This window comes from Hyperoodon ampullatus, assembly GCF_949752795.1.
Source record: "Hyperoodon ampullatus genome assembly, chromosome: 16".
NCBI classification, from domain to species: domain Eukaryota; kingdom Metazoa; phylum Chordata; class Mammalia; order Artiodactyla; family Ziphiidae; genus Hyperoodon; species Hyperoodon ampullatus.
In genome coordinates this window covers 53622699-53644090 of record NC_136929.1, presented here as the reverse complement: position 1 = coordinate 53644090, position 21392 = coordinate 53622699, and the positions used below count along the sequence as shown (strand labels likewise).

Sequence of the window (21392 nt, the reverse complement as noted above, 5' to 3'; positions counted from 1 at the left end):
GCACGGTGTCTGATATATATAGCAAGCTTTTGATAACTATTTGCTAATGAATGAATGAATGTCTAAGGGCAGTTCTGGAAGTGGAGGACCAGGTGGGGAGTGGGCTGCTGTGCAACAGCCTAGGGGGATAGGAAAGGTATGGAGGCAGCAGGTGCAGGTTACTGACCAGGAGCGCCATTCTCTCCCTGAGTCATGGATCTTCAGCAAGGCCAGGACAGGGTAAGGGGCAGGTGGTAATGCCAGGCACGGCTACTTAACATGGTACCCTGTCTGGACCTCCAGGGACACAGTTCTCTTGACGATGAGCCCTCCTGCCCAACATTTTGATGGTGTCTATTCATACCATCATTCATCAGAGGGTCTGTCTGATGAAACTGATCTGGAGACCCATGGTCTGATTATGCAACCAAGCCCAGGTTCCCAGAGCTCCTGAGCTGCCAGAATACTCGAGGACATGCTCACTGGTTCTTGCCTTACTTTAGAAAGTCCATTTGAAAGATGTATGGAAGGTTACTAGTGATGGTTGAGACCTCAGTTAATCTATTTGAAAGGTTCATGGAAGAGTACTAACGAAGGTGAAGACAAAGGCACAGTTCTCCCACCCACACCTGATTTCCACCCCAAGATTTCAGTCTAGCTACAAAAGGACCAACATTTTCTTACCTCCTAAGACTTTGGCCTAAGGAAGCTCACGATAACGTTAAGAAGTATTTCTCTGGGTTACACTCTTGGAAAAGACCTACATCACTCAATGAAAAGATAAACATGATACTCCCACAGAAACAATGATAAGACATTTCATTTCTAAAAGCCTGGTGTCGAAGTTATAGAAAACCAAATACAAATTGCAAACTTAATGTATAAATTATCAGATTCATAGTATAAAGTCTAACCTAAACTGTATATAAGTCAACTTTAAAAGGGAAAAAAGGGGCTTCGCTGGTGGCGCAGTGGTTGAGAGTCCGCCTGCCGATGCAGGGGACACGAGTTCGTGCCTTGGTCCGGGAGGATCCCACATGCCGCGGAGCGGCCGGGCCCGTGAGCCATGGTCGCTGAGCCTGCGCGTCTGGAGCCTGTGCTCCGCAGCGGGAGAGGCCACAGCAGTGAGAGGTCTGCGTACCGCAAAAAAAAAAAAAAAAAAAAAAGGGAAAAAACAATAACCCCTCAAATTGCATTAATGTGGTATCACTTGAGAATGCGATACAATATTTTAACCAACATAGACATTTAAAAAATATGAGGTTTGCTACTATCTGGCATCTAATAATTATGTGGAAATACTGCAATGGTTAATCATAGGCAAGAATCATGTTTGTAAGACTTATTGTTGGTATAAAAATAATCTGAGTCATGATATGTAGATTTCAAACAAGGATACACATGTTTATGGGTATATTATAACACTACACCACGGGGGAAAATTAGGAAACTGTACTCTCTAGGCTAAAAGTTGAAATAACACCTTTCTCTCAAAGAAAAATTAGAGTTTACAAATATCATTCATTCCTTCAACAAGACACATTCCTTCATTCATTTAACAAATATTTACTGTCTTTCCACTCTATGCCTGGCCCTGTGTTAGCCTTGGGGAGTCAGTGGTGAAGAAGACAGTCTTTGTGCCTAAGGAAATTTCAGTCTCCACCATCTGCCCTCCCACATACACACACCATGCAACACTCTCTCCAACAGCATTCTTGAAGGAAGGTCCCTTAGCTCCTGCTGTGTCCTATGACGAGACAAAGTGTGTAAAATGTCCAGCACGGAGTCGAGCAAGTTCTACGTCCACTGCTCCTTGCCTACTCCCGACAAACGCCAAGAGCTGAGAGCCCCGAATTCTGTACTAGCTGCATACAGCTATCAGTCATCCGACCTTGAGACAGTCATTTCAGCTCCTTGAACCTGAGTCTGCTCTGAGGACTCTCTTCCTTTTTTTTTTTTTTTTTTTGCGGTATGCGGGCCTCTCACTGTCGTGGCCTCTCCCATTGCGGAGCACAGGCTCCGGACACGCAGGCTCAGCGGCCTTGGCTCACGGGCCCAGCCGCTCCGTGGCATGTGGGATCCTCCCAGACAGGGGCACAAACCCACATTCCCTGCATCGGTAGGTGGACTCTCAACCACTGCGCCACCAGAGAAGCCCAGGACTTTCTTCTTGAAGGCCACTTTCCAATCACAGGGAATGAGATGACTAGAGATTTCTAATAATGGGCAGAGCCATTACCTCACAAGAGGCCAATTCTAACACATGACACAGTTATAAAGTTCTCTTTTGTGTAGAGCTGAAACTGTCCCTCCGTGAATTCAACCACGGATCTTTGTTCTATATGCCAAACCTGTCTACTATTTCTTATCCATAAGAATCCCTCAAATATTGAAAAGATGTCACATCTTCCCAAGTCTTTAAAATAAAAAGTGCCCTTTAATGTCAATCAATCCCATTTTCCGGACCTTTTTTAAGAATATTAGTTACCTGCCTCTGTGAGGTCTTTATCAACCTTTCTATTTAACATGTAGTGCCCACAATAAAATACAGTGCTCTGAATTTGTAGTACAACCAGCAAGTGCTTGTGATACATCTAGTAACACAATATAAGATTCTATGATTGGGCTTCCCTGGTGGCACAGTGGTTAAGAATCTGCCTGCCAAAGCAGGAGACACGGGTTCGAGCCCTGGTCCAGGAAGCTCCCACATGCCGAGGATCAACTAAGCCTGTGCACCACAACTACCGAGCCTGCGCTCTAGAGCCCGTGAGCCACAACTACTGAGCCCACGTGCTACAACTACTGAAGCCCGCGCGCCTAGAGCCCGTGCTCCACAACAAGAGAAGCCACCGCAGTGAGAAGACTGTGCACCACAACGAAGAGTAGCCTCCACTCGCTGCAACTAGAGAAAGCCCACACACAGCAATGAAGACCCAATGCAGCCAAAAATAAATAAATAAAATTTAAAAAAAAGACTATGATTGACTTGGAGGAGAAAAGACAACTGAACGTGTAAAAAGCAACCACAGGAATACTATCTGAATCATACTCATTTACAACTCCACAATAAAGAGGCAGGATAGCAGAGCAGTCAAGAGTACAGATTGAGGCCATATAACCCAGATGGGTTCAGAGTCTAGCTATTTATATGTATTGGATGTTAACCTCTCTGTTTCAGATTTCTCCCCTATAAAATGGGAAGCATAATAGAACCTACCTTATAAGACTGATATAAAAAAGTGAATGAGTGATCAGATATAAAGCAGTTATAAGAGGTACAGAGTAGACTAAATATTATCAAATAAAATAGGCAACTTATTTATCTAAGTGATTATATATTAACATGTTTATCTAAATGCCTGTTTCGCAATGTGCATTCACAAATGATATAAAAAGAAAATAACTTTTCATTACTTCCATGTATCTAAAGATTGAGTTATTAATGGATAAGAGTAAACTGACACTTCCTTAGGTTCAAAGGATATATCTCTCTTAAGAGAGAAGATGAAGTGAATTATATTAACAGAGAGGAAGCTAAGAGGAAAAGAGAATAAACAGAAAGTAAACATGAAAGAAACAAGTTCTTAAGAACATTTTCCCCTTCCATGAAAACACAGTCTGCTCATTTCGACTACACTATGAATGCATAATTTTCAGCACTTTATGTGCAGTAAGAGTATTCTCTGTATTGGTTTGTTTTTTTGTTTTTTGCTTTTTGTTTTTTTTTTACATCTTTATTGGAGTATAATTGCTTAACAATGGTGTGTTAGTTTCTGCTTTATAACAAAGTGAATCAGTTATACATATACATACATCCCCATATCTCCTCCCTCTTGCGTCTCCCTCCCACCCTCCCTATCCCACCCCTCTAGGTGGACACAAAGCACCGAGCTGATCTCCCTGTGCTATGCGGCTGCTTCCCACTAGCTATCTATTTTACATTTGGTAGTGTATATATGTCCATGCCTCTCTTTCACTTTGTCACAGCTTCCCCTTCCCCTTCCCCATATCCTCAAGTCCATTCTCTAGTAGGTCTGTGTCTTTATTCCTGTCTTACCCCTAGGTTTTTCATGACATCTTTTTTCTTCTTAAATTCCATATATATGTGTTAGCATACGGTATTTGTCTTTCTCTTTCTGACTTACTTCACTCTGCATGTCTACTTTTAAAAACCTCATCAGAAGAGTCATCATCTAATGCTAATCAACTTTCAGTCATGTCTACCGTGGCCAGTGACCCCTGAACTAAAATGACTCTGTTTCAGTGCTCATTTAGTTCTAAAAATAAATGCTGCCACATGGCATCTGTTTCCATACAACTAAGCCAGCATGGATATGAAGTAACCATGGGACTTCAAACACACTTGTAGATCACTCGCTAACAATGTTAAGGGTGGTTAAATAAACAAAATAAATTACCTCTGTATTTCTTTCTAGTTCAAAAAAAAAAAAAAGCTTTCTTTACAAACCTTCCTAAGAAGTTTTACCAATGTTGATACAATTTCTTTAAAAATGATGACTCATTTATTTAAGGTTTAGCCCAAACTTCATTAAAATTTAAAGAAAAGTCATTTGAACAGTACACTTTGAAAGCCTAATGTATACCACATCATTGTGATGGCTTTCAAATCATTAAAAAGCGCTTCTTTAGCAAATAACATTTACCTAACAAGGAACAACTGTATTCCATTTGTTACAAAATGGTTGCTTTTCCCAACAATACTTATTAATATTAGATAAAAGTGGAAATAAATCTTCACTACACCTCTGAGAAATAGGCAGCATGGAATGTTTTCTCAAGATAAAGTTCATCCATATTCTCTTTCAAAATTCCCAAACTTTTAAAAGTTGGCAATACTGTCACTTGTGAAGGGAATCAAGAGATAATAAGTTTGTGATAACAGTTGCCACCAACATGTATCAAACTGTACGTGCTCATCACTGTGCTAGGTATTTTGGTGCATTATCACATTTCATTTAATCCTCATAACCTATGAGGCAGATACCATTACTACCCTCAATTAAAGTTAAGGACATTGAGATTTATAGCAGTTAACTAATTTGTCTAGGGTCACCTAACCAGACACGGCCAAGCCACAACCCAAACCCCGGCTGTTTGACTTCAGTCTTAAGCTCTGCAATTGGAAAAATAAAAAAGAGCTGGGGATAGACATGCCATGATTAGTGAGAAAGAGACAAAGAGAGCTGTGGATGTGAGAAGAAAGAGAACAGAGGCAAAGACTATCCAGAAGGAAAGAATACTGTGCAATAGGAAAGAGCCCTGAGTTAAATATCAGGAGATCTGCAATCCCTTCCCTGGGGGGCAACAGTATGACCAAAGGGAAATCAATTCTCTCTAGTTTAATATAAGAAGAGCACATTCACATACAGCACAGAGGTATGTTAAAGATAAAAAAGTTAAAGTGAAAATAAAACTCCAAAACACCATGCAAATATCAATAAAATAAAAAAGAAAACAATTAAAAATGGACAAAAAAAAGTAAGAATGTTTCACTGATTCCACAGTCACAGAAAATGTCATGGTAGAATTTAAACTACAAATAAATTAATTGCGAACATTAACCTAAACACTCATAAAATGCCAATAAGGCTGTCTGGAACTGTTCTTTCTGTTCCCCGATCACATCACTGACACCTAACATCACAGAAAATGCATTCAACGTTAGTAGGTTTTGTTGTCGTTGCCTACTGCAGAAGACACTTGTAAAACCAGAAATGCAAACTTAGGTAAAATTAACCCAATGTAGGGTAATTAAAAAGAATATATGTATGTGCACGTGTGTGCACATACATACTTTTAATTTATCATATCTATTTATTTTGACATTGTGAGACCTGGAGCAGAGGGATCCAGCTATTCTGTGAAACCAACAGAATTTATTTATTGTAAGACAATAAATAGGCATTGTTTTACGCCACTAAGTTTGTGGTAATCTACAGAAAACTAACACAATACCTGAGGCAATTCAGACAACCCAAAAAACAAGACAATTATTAACTCCAGGGATGGGAGCATAGGCCTATTTAAAAGTAATCATCGTGGGCTTCCCTGGTGGCACAGTGGTTGAGAGTCCGCCTGCCGATGCAGGGGACATGGGTTCGTGCCCTGGTCTGGGAAGATCCCACATGCCGCGGAGCGGCTGGGCCCATGAGCCATGGCCGCTGAGCCTGCGCGTCCGGAGCTCCACAATGGGAGAGGCCACAATAGCGAGAGGCACGCGTAACGCAAAAAAAAAAGAGAAAAAAATGTAATCATCGTGTAGGTAGGTCTTAACCATGTCTGCAGGTCCTTTGACACCACCCTCAAGATGTCTGTGTCCCCTCCTCTGGAAGCTCAGTCAGTCTCAGTGCTTGCTCATAACCACAGAATGACTTCCCCAGCTAAGTCAGTTTCTGCCCTGCTCTCTAGAACACTCCCTGTAGAACCCATTTTACTAGAGTTTGACACTGGGTTTTTGGGTAAAGCACAGCTTTTCCACTTTCCATTTACTAATTATAGATTTTCCATTTACTATTATCCCTTGTCAATATATCATCCTTAGGGACTTCAAGGCAAAGAGTAGTGGCTGTAATGAGGCAGAATTCAGCTGTCGCTGGATTCCCCAGCCATAAGACCACCAAACTACACCATTAACCTCTGACACGAACTGGCCAAAATAACACCACGAGTAGCAGTCACTGGAACCCAGGAAGGTGGAACATTTAAATATTTAAAGATAGGGAGGATTGTCAATTACTGGTTGAAAACATACCTCTTATTCCATTTTATACCCTGGAAAGTTCTACCAAATTGATTTGCTATAAAACTCTAAGCAATGTGCCTAACATTTCAGTCTCGCACTTCTCGTCCAACAAACTTCAGAAATGAAGTTTGGTTGAGTGAAATGTTGGAAATTTCTTGAAAATATTTCAACAAAAAAGTCTCCTCATGTCCCAAATGAACTTTCATCTTATTAATTAAAATCAACAAATACTTATGGATAAGGTACTATGAGATAAAAATGTATAACAGTGTCCCTATCCTCAAGGGGGTTATAAGAAACATAAGTACTTAGCTAAACACAAGGCGGAATATAGTAAGTTCTATGAGAAGGTACAAAAGGAGAGACTGCATGCAGTTGTGGAGGTCCAAGAAAGAGCTGTACGAAGGATTTGAATAACCTCTCCCAAATCTTAAATTTCGGAACCCTCACTCAGACTAAACTCTAGATCCTTGTCGGGAAGAACCCCTTATCCACAACCCCACCACGAGCCTCCACAGAGGGGAGAAAACTATTGCTCACTTCCCAGGGAAGACAAGTGGTTAATCTGATAGGTTAATTGCTCTACCTGACCTTCACCTGGGAGGAAGGAAGAAGAAGCAACATTTTGCCCTTCGGCCTCCAACAACTTATCACAAGTTCTGTATTTAGTGGTTATTGGATCCTGTTCAGCCATTAATAAAGGCATCCCGTATTCCTTATGCTCCATTCTCAAAAACTGAGAACTCAGGGGGGAAGATGGATCAGTTACTGATCCCTCAAACATCCAACAATCCCTTATCTTTCTGTCCAGTATGCTATGCCCTATAAATCATCAATCTTGGGCCAAGTTAGTTGTTTTTCTTTACTCCTATCTTTAAGAAAATGCTATAGGCCCAGGAATTAATAACATTACTTATCTCCAATCTCTGGTGGACACTATGTACTACCTAGTAATCTTCTACTGGTCCCTGTTCAGTTTCAATTCTTATTTTCTATAGAAGCTCCTCCAAACCCTCCTAAAGTCTTATTCATAGCATATGACCTAATCTGCAATTTCACTGAGAAAACAGTAGTGTTTGGGTTTGAAATATATGAACTTCCTGCCCACACCTACTTCCATAAACTTTCTGTCTCCTATTCAAGGCTAATCTCTTAACCTGTGCTCTGGGTCCCAACCCCTGCAGTTTACTCAGCAATCATGCTCCAGCAATTATTCCCTTTCTCTCCTGCAGCTTCAGCTTTCGATTCTAACAATTCTTTCCTCTCTTCATATAGACACACTCAAAATTCATTTTAAAAACAAAGCAAAAGGGCTTCCCTGGTGGCGCAGTGGTTGAGAGTCCGCCTGCCGATGCAGGGGACACGGGTTCGTGCCCCGGTCCGGGAAGATCCCACATGCCGCGGAGCGGCTGGGCCCGTGAGCCATGGCCACTGAGCCTGCGCGTCCGGAGACTGTGCTCCGCAACGGGAGAGGCCGCAACAGTGAGAGGCCCGCGTACCGCAAAAAAAAAAAAAAAAAAAACAAGGCAAAAGATCCTCAACAACAACAAAATCAGAACTGCCTCTTCAAACCTGAACATTCTTGTTGCTATATGTCTGCTCCTTCTTTTAACCGCCAAACTTGTAGGACAAGGAGTCCGTGCTGGGCTCTCTCTGCCTTTCCACTTAGCATTCACCATGCAACCTACTGCATGCCACCCTCCACTGCAACTACTCACATCAGTGTGACCAAATGACCTCCTGATTCACAAATTCAACAGACACTTCTCCTTTCTTCTTTGACTTGACCTCTCTACAGCATTTGATGTTTAACAACTTCCGTCTTGAAACTCCCTTCCACTGGCTTTTTATAAATCATTGCCTCCTGATGTTCCTTCTATACTTCAGAATGCTCTCTCTCAGTCTTTATTGGTCAAACCTTACATTTTAACTTTTTCCCAGGATTCTATTCTTGGCTGTCCTCTCTCTTCTCAAACTCAACTATCCCTGGGGAGGGGGCGGGGGAGGAATATTCACAGCATGAATTATCTCACATGCCCATAAATCAATAAGACTAAATCTGAACTCATTTGCTTCTTCTCCATCCCCTACCCTTACCAGTGCTTACCTCCATCATGGCACTGCTCTGTATTTGTTTATCTGTGTGTCCTCCCTGCCCTGGCATGCCTAGGGGATGAACACAAAACACTGCTGTCCACAGTGGAAGCTTCCTAGGGCAGGGGCTAGGAGTGTGGAAGGGGTCAGCGACCTAGCAAGAACAATGCACCTGAGAGGACCTAAGGAAAATGTAGCTGTAAAAGTATCCCAGGGACCTCCCTCGTGGCACAGTGGATAAGACTCCATGCTCCCAAAGCAGGGGGCCTGGGTTCGATCCCTGGTCAGGGAACTAGATCCCACATGCATGCTGCAACTAAGAGTTCGCATTGCCACAACTAAGGAGCCCGCATGCTGCAACTAAGGAGCTGGCGGGCCACAACTAAGGAGCCCGGGAGCCGCAACTAAGGAGCCCACCTGCTGCAACGAAGACCTGGTGCAACCAAATAAATAAATAAGCATTTCAATATTTTTTTAAGAAAAAGAATCCCAGATGAACTTCACTGAACCACACCATGAATATCTTGAGGGAAGTGATATATATATATTTTTTTTCTCTGAATCCCTTGTGTTTATTAGCACGAGTGCCTAGCACGTGGTGGATCCTCAATTCATATTTAATTCATATTTTTGTAATCAAAGAAGTAGAAAAAGTATGGGATATCTGAGATAAGCTTTGAAGAACTGGTAGAATTTCAACAGCTGTTGATGGAGGAGGGATCATTTAAGTCAGAGGGAATGGAAAAAGCATTAGGTTTAGACAGAACTGCTGGACTGGTGGGATGTATAAGGACAAATAATTATCAGTATGCTAGAATGCTGAGGAAGGATTTTACAGGACTTTACTGCGGAGTTACAGATGCAACCTGACAGGCGATGGCGAGCCAATGAGGTCTTTTAAGCAATGTGATTTGCAATTGGAAAAAAACTAACTGGAACAGAGGACACTTCTTTAAATAGCTGCCAAATGAATTACCTAAGTGAGAAGAAACGAAGGCCTGAACTACAGCAACTAGAGTAACTGTAGATTGAAAGGAGAAAATATTATTTTTAAGATTGATGGTAAAAAACCAAACTTCTTGAATATTTAAGAACAGCGGAATTAGTTGAACATTAAAGGGAGGTGAAAATTTTAAGGCACTAAAATTAGAAGGTCTAAAAAGAAAACTATATAAATACTTTAAAAAATACACTTAATACATTGGTTCATGGACCCAAACAATCATAACACGTTGGGTGTTAGCATCTACAATGTACTTATCAAGTTTACTGTTCTTAGTGAGAACTCCAACCCGTGTGACACACAGCTGGCAATTAAAGAGGGCGTTCAGTACAAGCTCACGAAAGATTATTCTATAACTTTTGAGGGGGGAGTTACCAGAGTATAACCATACCGTGAAGCTGTTGTTAGCATTTTTTGTGCTTGCTTCAGCTACACTGGCATCTGAGAGGTCAACTTCATCAAATATCAGAGACTGTTAATGAAAAAGAACACAAACATGTCAAGTGCAAACCTAACTGAATGCTCCTCAGTATTTTTTTTTTTTTTTACCGTCACATCATGACCATGAAGCTATGTCAGGAATTAGAAATAAAAACTGAAGAAAAACGGAAATTACTGATGCTTGGTGAGTAGAACCATAAAGTTCAACGAACACATAAATTCCAAACTGTAAAGGACTTTAAAGAACTCCCCTGGCACATTGTTTCATTGAAAAATGCTCTGTGCTCTCCAGAAGCATCGTTTATGGGAAACCTACTACTCAGTGTATGACATACACACATACTCACACACTCCCCACAATGAGAAGAACTAGTCCTGGCTCAGATCACGGACAGTTACTGAACTTTTTGAAGGTGACCTTCCTCATCTGTAAATGTGCTCAAATGAGATGGTGCATGTGCTCTGCAAATATAAAATGCCATTTCTTTTATACTCTTAAAAGAAGTTTTATTTATTTATTTATTTGTTTGTTTGTTTTTGCAGGCTCCAACATTTATTTTTTTTATGCTTAAAAGAGATTTTAATCAAAAAAGTTTCAGTGGTAAAAACTCCATAGAAATAAAATCTTTAAAATGGACACTTGAGAAATTAGGAAATTCTAGTAAATAAATGTATCCTTCCCACTTGGAGTCAGTTGGTCCTTTGTTCACGGTCATTCAATGTTCTTCCAGGGAGGTAGGTATAACACCACTCCTCTAAGACTGCTAGAAAAAGAGGCTCCCTTATCTGATAACTTTTACCACCCCCCAAGATCTCCAGGGAGTTATGCAACTCTACTTCAACCCAACCAATCTGACCGTAAGACTTGTTCCCTGACTACAAGGAATTTATAATCTAGCATGGGAGCTGAAATAGACACAACTAGTTTTAAGTAAGGGAGACTATTAAAAGTGGAAGAGCAGACACTACAAAATGCTATGGAAGGTCACAGCAGAAAACAAATGCTTTCTCTTGTGAATAATGGAATGAAGACAATTTTAGGGGGACCTTAAAGAAAACAAGGAATTTCTTTAAGTGGAGATAGAGGAAAAAACATCCTGGGGATGGAAAACATGGGGCGAGGCTGTAGACTATCGAGTGGTCAGTGTTGTCTGGAGATAAATGTGAGAGGTCAGAATGGAGCCAGATCAGGGACAACCGTGAACATAATGACTTTTAAAATAAGATTATTCTATTTTGTTATTACTTCCACAGCTGCATAAACTAAGAATTATGTTTGTTTGTTTATTTATTTTTTACCTCCTGGTGTATAACTCTACTAATTATATCACAAACACGTGTTTTTTAATATAGAAATGATCGATTATCCTACTGGCACAGTAACAATAAATCTTGCTATTTTTAAATTGAAGTATAGTTGACATACAATATTAGGTTAGTTTCAAGTGTACAACATAGTAATTTGACAATCAAATACATCATCAAATGATCACCATGATAAGTCTAGTAACCATTTGTCATCATACCAAATTATTACAATATTATTAATTATATTCCATATACTATATATTAAATCCCCATGACATTTAACCCTCCCCTCTGGCAACCACCCATTTGTTCTCTGTATCGGTAAGTCTCTTTCTGTTTTGGTTTGTTTGTTCATTTGTTTTGTTTTCTAGATTCCACATGTAAGTGAGATTGTACGGTATTTGTCTTTCTCTGTCTGACTTATTTCACTCAGCATAATACCTTCTATGTTCATCCATGTTGTTGCAAATGGCAAGATTTCATTCTTTATGGCTAATATTTCATTATATTCATTACTAATAATTGGTCTGTTCAGATTTTCTGTTTCTTCCTGATTCAGTCCTGGAAGATTGTATGTTTTGAGAAATTTATCCAGTTCTCCCAGGTTGTCCAATTTGTTGGTATATAGTTTTCATAGTAACCTCTTATGATCCTTTGTATTTCTGTGATGTCAGTTGTAACTTCTCTTTCATTTCCGATTTTATTTATTTGGCTCTCTCTCTCTTTTTTTCTTGATGACTTTGGATAAAGCTTTATCAATTTCATTTATCTTTTCAAAGAACCTGCTCTTAGGTTTTTGTGGGGTTTTTTGGTCTCTATTTCATTTAATTCCACTCGTAACTTTACTATTTCCTTCCTTCTACTAACTCTGGACTTGTTTATTCTTCTTTTTCTCGTTCCTCTAGGTGTAAGGTTAGATTGTTTATTTGAGATTTTTCTTGTTTCCTGAGGTAGGCCTGTATTACTATCAAATTCCCCCTTAGAACTGCCTTTGCTGAGTCCCAAAGATTTTGGAACACTGTGTTTCCATTTTAATTTGTTTGAAGGTATTTTTTGATATCCTCTTTGATTTCTTCAGTGACCCATTGGTTTTTACTGAGTTTGTTGTTTAGACTCCATGTGTTTGAGTTTTATTCCAGTTTTTCTGTGGTTGATTTCTAGTCTCATACTGTTGTGGTCAGAAAAGATGCTTGATGTGATTTCAGTATTTTAAAATTTATTGAGATTGGTAGCCTAATAAAAGATCTGACCTGGAGTGTTCCATGTGCACTTGAAAAGAATGTATATTCTGCTGTTATGAGGTGGAATGTCCTGTATATATTATTAAGTCCCATCGAGTCTAATGTGTCATTTAAGGCCAGTGTTTCCTTATTGATTTTCTGTCTGAATGATCTAATGATTACAATTACATTGATGTAATGGGGTGTTAAAGTCCCCTACTATTATTGTATTACTGTCAGTTTCTCCTTTATGTCTGTTAATATTTGGTTTACATATTCAGGTGCTCCTCTGCTGGGCATATATATATTTACTAGTGTTATATCTTCTTACTGGATTGATCCCTTTATCATTAGGTAATGCTCTTCTTTGTCTCTTGTTACAGTCTTTGTTTTAACGTCTATTGTTTTAACATCTATTTTGTCTGATATAAGTATTGCTATCCCATATTTCTTTTCATTTCTATTTGCATGGAATATCTTTTTCATCTCTTCACTTTCAGTCTCTGTGTGTCTTTAGATCTGAAGTGAGTCTCTTGTAGGCACCATATATATGGGTCTTGTTTTTTGTATCTATTCAGCCATGCTGTGTCTTTTGATTGGTGCATTTAGTCCATTTAAATTTAAAGGAATTATTGATAAGTAAGTACTTATTGCCATTTTTGTGAATTGTTTTCTGGTTATCTTTGTTGTTCTTCTCTGTTCCCTTCTTCTTCTCTTGCTCTCTCCCCTTGTGATTTGATGATTTTTTTAGTATTATGTTTATATTCCTTTCTCTTTATTGTTTGTATATCTGTTATCAGTTTTTGGTTTGTGGTTACCATGCGGTCCTTATACAACAACCTCTGTATATAGCAGTCTATTTTATGTTGACAGTTGCTTAAGTTTGAGCATGTTCTAAAAGCACTACATTTTTACTCCATCCACCATTTTATGTTTTTGATGTTATCTTACTTTGTGTATTCCTTAACTAATTATTGTAGATATATATGGTTTTACTAGTTTTGTTTTTTAACCTTCATACTAGCTATATAGGTGGTTGATCCACTACCTTTACTATAATTTTGCCTTTACTGACGAGATATTGTCTTTCATAATTTTCATATTTCTAGTTATAATTTTTTCTTTTCTGTTTAAATTTCTTTAACATTTCTTGTAAGACTGGTTTAGTGGTGATGAACTATAAAGTAGACAAGCTATTGCTTGTCTGGGAAACTCTATCTCTCTCTCAATTCTGAATGATGGCTTTGCTGGATAGAATATTCTTGGTTATAAGTTTTCTCCTTTCAGTACTTTGAATATATTGTGCCACTCCCTTCTGTAAAGTTTTTGCTGAAAAGTCAGCTGACAGTCTTATGGGGACTACCATGTATGTAACTAGTTGTTTTTCTCTTATTGCTTTTAAGATTTTCTCCTTAGCTTAACATTTTGGCATCTTAATTATAATGTGTCTTGGTGTGGGTCCCTTTGGGTTCACTTTGTTTGGGTCTCTCTGTACTTCCTGGGCCTGGATGTCTGTATCCCTCACCAAGTTAGGAAAGTTTTCAGCCATATTTCTTCAAATAGGTTTTCTGTCCTTTTCATTCTCTCTTCCCCTGCTGGGACCCTTATAATGTGAATGTTGGTATACTTGATGTTGCCCAAGAGGTCCCTTAAACTATCCATTTTTTGGTTCCTTTTTCTTTTTACTGTTCTAACTGGGTGATTTCCACTACCTTATCTTCTAGACCACTGGTCCTCTCTTCTGCATCATCTAATCTGCTGTTGGTTTCCTCTGGTGTATTTTTCATTTCCATTATTATTTTCTATCTCTTTGTTGAAATTCTCACTCTTCTATTCTTCTACTGAGTTCAGTGAGTATCTTTATGACCATTACTTTGAACACCTTATCTGGAAGTTTGCTTATCTCCATTTCATTCAATCTATTTCTGAGGGTTTGTTTAGTTCTTTCATTTGGAACATATTCCTTTGTTTCTTCATTTTGCCTAACTTTCTGTGTTTGTTTCTACATATTGCGTAGATCAGCTACATCCCCCGGTCTTGAGAGAGTGGCTTTGTGTAGAAGGTATCCTGTGGGGCCCAGTAGCATGGTCTCCCTTGGATACCAGGGCCAGATGCTCCAGGAATGTTCCCTTTGTGGGCTGCATGTGTCCTCCTGTTGTGGCTCGGCTGCACTTGCTGAGGGGGTGCTTGTACGCAAGGCTGGACCCCAGTGTGGCTGGCTGCAAGGCCCAGTTGCAACTGTTGTGGGTGCTCTGGTGTGTGGGGCTGACGCCTGGGGCAGGAGCCACTTTAGGGGGACACTAGTGTTGGCCAAAGGTGTCCACCAGGTCTAACAGGGCAGGGGGCTGTTTTAGTGGAGCTCCAGTGCCAGCTGAGGGTACCCACCTTAATGTTTATTTTTGAAGGAACAGTGAAATATCCATTTTAAATGGATGCTCATCATTACAATTTTTTTCTTCCAAAGCTACATCATTCTTATTTCATTCAATTATTATATAAAAATTATTTAAGCCTTGATTTTATTTCACTGTGATTTTTATTTCTAAGTGCTAGCATAATTGAGTGATTGTTTTGTGCCAGGTATTATGTAAGCACTTCATGTATGTAATTTCATTTAAGCCTCCTCTCAATAACATGCTGTCCACAGCCACTCCACTGGAATGTGCTAGAATCGGGATACGAACTCTTGTCTGAAACCAGAGTATGAACTCTTAGGAACTACAGCAATTCTCTCTCTCATTTTCAGGAAAAGATTTATGGGGTAAAAAGTAGCAAGAAAGGGGGGAACCCAAATTTAGAGTTTATTATATCTAATAAGGTTACGTTTAACTGTTCATTTTACTTGGAAGGAAAAAAGAAAGAAAGCAAACTACACTAGGACCGTCCTATAAGATTGTCCTTAGGGGAAATGGCATGAAACTGACTCAAATAGACCCCCTTGGGATTTGGTCCAAGATGAATCACATTTACATGGAATTTATATCAGAGCAGTAATGTTAGTGAGCCCCAAGACAAAAACAGTTTACAGAACCAAAATTTCAATCCCACCTACAGCCTTCGAGTGCTTGCAACTAGTATTCTCTCGAATTACCTTTGAGTCCTTTGCATAATAAAGTGTACGACCTCGAAGTTTGAAGTATCGCTTTTTCCATCTTTGGAAAGAACTGGTTTGCTTCAACAGCTGTCCCTCTTTAATACTGGTCTAGGGAGAAGCAGAAACACAACGACATGATTAAAATGAAATTCAAAACCAAATAAATTTCAAAATTAATGACACACTATCATTAACATTTTGAATATTATTTCTCATGCTTTGCAAATTACATGAGAGAATATTTTATTCTCCCCATTCAACAAGGGAACACATGTGCAAAGTCCCAAAGAGCAAAGGTGAATTCAACATGGTGACTCAAAGCAGTCATAAATACTATGGAAGACACATGCACAAAACTAATACTTTTCAATACAGTGTGATGAGTACATGTACATATATAAGTACATACATACTTGTATATAGTAAAATGGTGGACGGGTGGAGGTGCAGTATAATGTAATGGTTAAGAAGGCATGGGCTCTGGAGCCAGAAACCTTGTGATCAACTCCTGGTGCCACCACTTAGTAGCTGGATGATCTTAGGCAAGTCAATAAACTTCATGGCTTTATTTATTCATGTATAAAATGGGGGTGACAACAGGACATACCTTATAGGGTTGCTGTTGTGAGAAATAAATTTTAAAAACACGTAAAGGTATTTACTGCATGGCACGTAGTAAGTGCTCATTAAATGTCAGTTACCATCAGCTATGTGTTATTGTAACAAACACATACTCAAAGCATGGTGCATGGCGGCCCAAAGAAGGAAGCTCTGCCTCAGAGGGTGTCAGTGATGTTGTCCTCCCAGAGGACAGCCTTAGGTGGGTCTTGAAGGAGTTTATCCGAATGATGAGGAGTGGGAGAAGGGTATTTTACATGTGTGCACAAGTAGAAAGGTATAAAACAGCACAGATATTTGGGGAACCTTCACAGACTTTCTGGTTATAAACCAAGGGTAGAGCTTGCAACGGGGAGCAGCAAGAGATGTGGCTGGAAGAGGTGGGCAGGGACTCTGGGATACTGGGCTAGACCCTGTGCTAAGTGCTTTATGTATACAAGTTCATTTTATTGCCGCCAACAACATCCTTGGGACCCCTCTGACTTCATCTAGTATCTCTTCTTCACTTGGTCAACTCCATTCACAATGATGCTTTGCTTTTAAGTGGGCGTGCATGCACGTCCCTTAGGACTGGACACTACCTATTCTCTCCTCCTGGACTGCTCTTCCCTCAAATATCCATCTGATCAACTCCTTCACCTCCTTCAAGTCTCTCACCTTCTTGATGAGACCCACCTCACTGACCTCCTATTCCACATGCTCTCCATATTTTCCCCCATCCTGATCTTATGTACTTCCCCACACAAAGTACTTTCCATCTGCTAATGTATAATGTAATTTACTTATTTATTATATTTATTGTGCTACCCCTATTAGAATATAAGTTCCCTGAGTTATTATATCTAATAAAGTTAAATTTAATGTTTCATTTCAACTGAAAGGAAAAAAAAAAGGACGAAGGAAGGACACTTTATTTATAGCAAACTAAACTTACAGCCTTCTTATGAGACCGTCCTTAGGAAATATGTCATGGGATTGACTCAAATAGATCCCCTTGGGATGGGGGTCCAAGATGGATCACATCTATCCTGAATTCACAGAAGAGCAGTAATGCTACAGTGAATCTCCAGGGCAAAAACAGCTTACAGAACCAACATTCTATATCCATCCCACTGGACTGCACACTGATGTGTCTCAAATACCTAGAACATTATCTGGCACTATGATATGGAGATCCATATGAATGAATAGAAGATGCTGAGATTAAACCCATGTTTGTTTGAACGCCAGAGTTTATTTCCAACTCTTCCACTATACTGTCTTTTATTATCAACAAGACATAAAATACTGAGAAAAGTTTGTTGTCTCTAATATGGTAGTTAGGTCACACTAATGTTTACTTTCAGTTTCATTAAAAGATTTCCTCTAGAGCCTGCTCTCAGATGGTCCTCCAGGAATTGTGAGAGCATTAAAATTTAATGATAACAAAATACTTTTGAAACTCCAGTACCAAAGAGCCCGACTTAGAATCAGACAGACAGACTTCGAGCCAGGCTCCACTACCCACTAGCGGTATAAATCTGCGAAAGTTACTTCAGCTCTCTATGCCCAGTTTCCTCCCCTAAAAGATGGAAATAATAATGCCAACTTCACAAGCTTGTTGCATCTAATTTAATTATAAGACAATGCCTGGAGAGCACTTAGCACACCATCTGGGTTACAGAAAATATTTAATAAATGGCAGAAAGTGTTATTATGATATCGTTATGCTATTAAGTTCACGGAGTATTTGCCAGGCACCAAATTATAAGAGCTTCTTGGAAGAAGTGAATACGTGTTTGCAGGCCTCCGTGGGAGCAAATAACAGCTGGAGCAGAAGGAGAGTGTCAAGAGATGAGGTGAAGGGAGACAACAGCCAGGCGATGCTGGCCACAAAGGGAGCTTGCTTTTTATTCTAAGTGCAAAAAGCTAGTGAACTGTTGAAGCGGGACAGTGAGAATGGGGAAATGGGTGAGAAAGAGTGGAGGGCCAATTAGGAGGCTGCTGCAGGAGTCCCAGGGAGAGACCAGGGAGGATAGGACTAAGGTTGTAGCATCACTGAGACCGACAGAAGCAGAGGAATTTGAGACGTTATTTTGGAGGCAGAATCTACTGGCCTCGCTGATAGACATGAAGGGCAAGAGAGAGAAAAGAACCAAGGGAAAGTGTAAGCATTTGCCTTGGGCAACTAGATGCAAAAGATCGCGAAAGAAAAGGGTATTAATAAGGAAGAGTTAAGTGGTGAGCTGCCCTGCTGCAGCCTCCAAAGTTACCCAGGGTAGAAAGTCTATATTCTTAAACTTGATCACAAAGTCTTGAAATGCTATGAAAATATAACTCATCCAGAGAACACATCTTTTGGCAATTCAAATGATAAAAGTGGGTGTTTTAAGATTTTTGTAAAGTTCTGTTGAAGGCAGTGAGGAAGCAAAGTTAATGTTTAGTCTATTTATGTTCTATCAGGCTGTTTCTAAATAGCACAAATAATCTAATATTTCTTCACATGGGTACTAGAGTAATTTTCTAAAATGAAAACCTGATTACATTACGTCACTGCTTAAATCCTTCCTTAGTTTCTCTATCTTTTTTTTTTAATCGATGTATAGTTGATTTACAATGCTGTGTTAGTTTCAGGTATACAGCAAAGTGATTCAGTTATACACACACACACACACACACACACATATTCTTTTTCAGGTTCTTTTCCCTTAAAGGTTATTACAAAACATTGAGTATACTTCCCTCTGCTTGTCTGTTTTGTACGTAGAAGTATGTATATTTTAATTCCACACTCCTAATTTATCCTATCCCCCTCTTTACCCTTTGTTAACCATAAGTTTGTTTTCTAGGTCTGTGGTTCCTTTTCTGTCTTGTAACTGAATTCATTTGTATCTTTTTTTTTTTTTTTTTTTTTGCCTGCAGCATAAAGTCCAAACTTCTATATGGATCAGAGAAGACCCCTGCATGATGCTGTCCAACCTTCTCTCTTGCCCCTCCTGCCAGAGGCTCCTCCCTCTGCCCTAAATGCCCCCTCCTCAATCGCCTGTCTTGAAAGCGCCCAATCATTTCAATTCTGCTCTAGTGCCACCGCCTCTGGAAGACTTCCCCACCCCCTAGGAGGAAGTGAACACTCCCACCTTTGTCCCTCGAATGTGTCCTTCTCCTACCTGTATAACAGCACCTATGACAACTGAATGGCATGTCTGTGTTCCCACCAGGCTGTGACCTTCATGGAGCGAAGACCATGTCCTACGTATTTTAATAACATCACCAATTAACACGTTAGCTGACACTTCAAGGCCTCCATAAATGTTAAACCAAACAACTTTTAAAGTGTAAAATGGTATATAACTTTGTCTTTTAAAACGAAGATAGAATTAGGAAAGAAAACAGGAAAGAATAACTATAAATGATTTTATGGTTTCCAGCATTCAGCAGGTCTGCTTCTTTTCACTGCATATAAAAAACAGCAAATACAATGCAAAAAAGTATATATGGACCCTGAGGTGCACTCCCTCAGGGTGAGTGTTTGGGGAGAGATAGTCAGAGGAACAGGAAAACGTCTATCTATCCTGATTTTATGGCTACTGATAATTTAAAGGTGCTCCTTACATAGTCACTTTCAAGGCAAATAATTTATCTGTGTTTTACTATATAACTTTATGTTCTTTAAATCTTGCACAAGCAGGGATTTATTTGCAGCGTGTGAGGCTGAGGAGAATACATGCACTTACAAACTTCTCTATGTTATAATATACAAACAGTCAATTTTAAATTCTTGAAGAAAGAAAAGAAAGAAAAAAACATCTGAAGTTAGCTTGCTTTCCTCTAGAGATGTGATTAAAAAGACTTAACTAGGAGGCAGTTTTTCACATGAAAGTTAATCCTTAAAATAAACGTCTGTTTATATATGGCAAGTTAAACAAACACTCCTCATAAAAGAAGGAGCATAACAAAAATGATGAATTTGTAACAGCTCCTGCAAATATAATCACATAGGCAAAGCATGGTTCAGAGAAAAATGCTGTGGTTTGAAAAATCTCAAAATAATGAGTAAACTAAAGGAAGAAACAAGGAATCTTTCTTGAAAATCGAAATATTTATTATATTCCATATTAATGTTCAACTAGAATAACAAATTGAATTTAGTAACAGACAAGAATCAGCTATGATCAGTTATTATTAACAATCTATGAAAAATAAGCATTAGATTTTAATTTTATTTTGTTCACAATTTCTAGGATAAGGGATAAGCTCTCCCCTCCCTCAAAATAAGGCTTAGAAACATTTGCATTTAATGGCCATTTCATCATATAACCTGGCAGATATTAGTTTAGTACAATCTGACCTTCATGAAAAATCAGTGAAGTTGTATAGCCCCTAGCCGTAATCCAATAACTCAGTTTCCAAATCTTAAAAACAAAAAGTTAAATGAATTTGGCTTTGAAAAAAAATTGTTTCAATAAAATAAGCTTTAAAAGTTTTAAGATCTCCTTTCTATCTGGCTTTCTGAGACTGTTTGCAGTCCAATGTCTTAAAGCTGTGCAATTGCTCATTTCACGCCCCTTGCTAAAAGCAAACAAAAGTAATTTCTCTTTTAAATTATACACACATGAGCGCTCTAGGATTTCACCTAACATTTCAGAAACACCTCTGTGTCACAAGTTGAAGCTGCTTTGATGGCATACTACTTCAGTGTCCTGAGAAGAGTGCAACTTTACAAACAGCCCTTCAGTGAGCCTTTTTGTAAAGCTAAAAATTTTTGAAAACATCAGTTACTGCCTGATTTATCTGATAAACATACATTTTCATATGTTGGCTTTTGCGGGGACATCAAATAGGTGTGGTGAAGAGCCTGATGTGGAGAACTGGAAAGGTCAGTGATGACTCATC

The 21392-nt window shown here is 39.2% G+C and overlaps 1 protein-coding gene across 2 annotated transcripts in view; it reads right to left on the bottom strand.

Moving 5' to 3' along the window:
• DGKH (diacylglycerol kinase eta) overlaps positions 1-21392 on the bottom strand; it is a gene marked incomplete at its 3' end in the record, with an annotated part of 172954 nt that overhangs the window by 84853 nt on the left and 66709 nt on the right. For both annotated transcript variants that reach the window (XM_079722099.1, XM_079722100.1), the window contains exons 3-4: positions 15900-16010; positions 10231-10311 (exon numbers count right to left, since the gene is read on the bottom strand). In XM_079722099.1, the coding sequence (XP_079578225.1) occupies positions 10231-10311; positions 15900-16010 (192 nt within the window). The remainder of the gene's footprint in view (positions 1-10230; positions 10312-15899; positions 16011-21392) is intronic.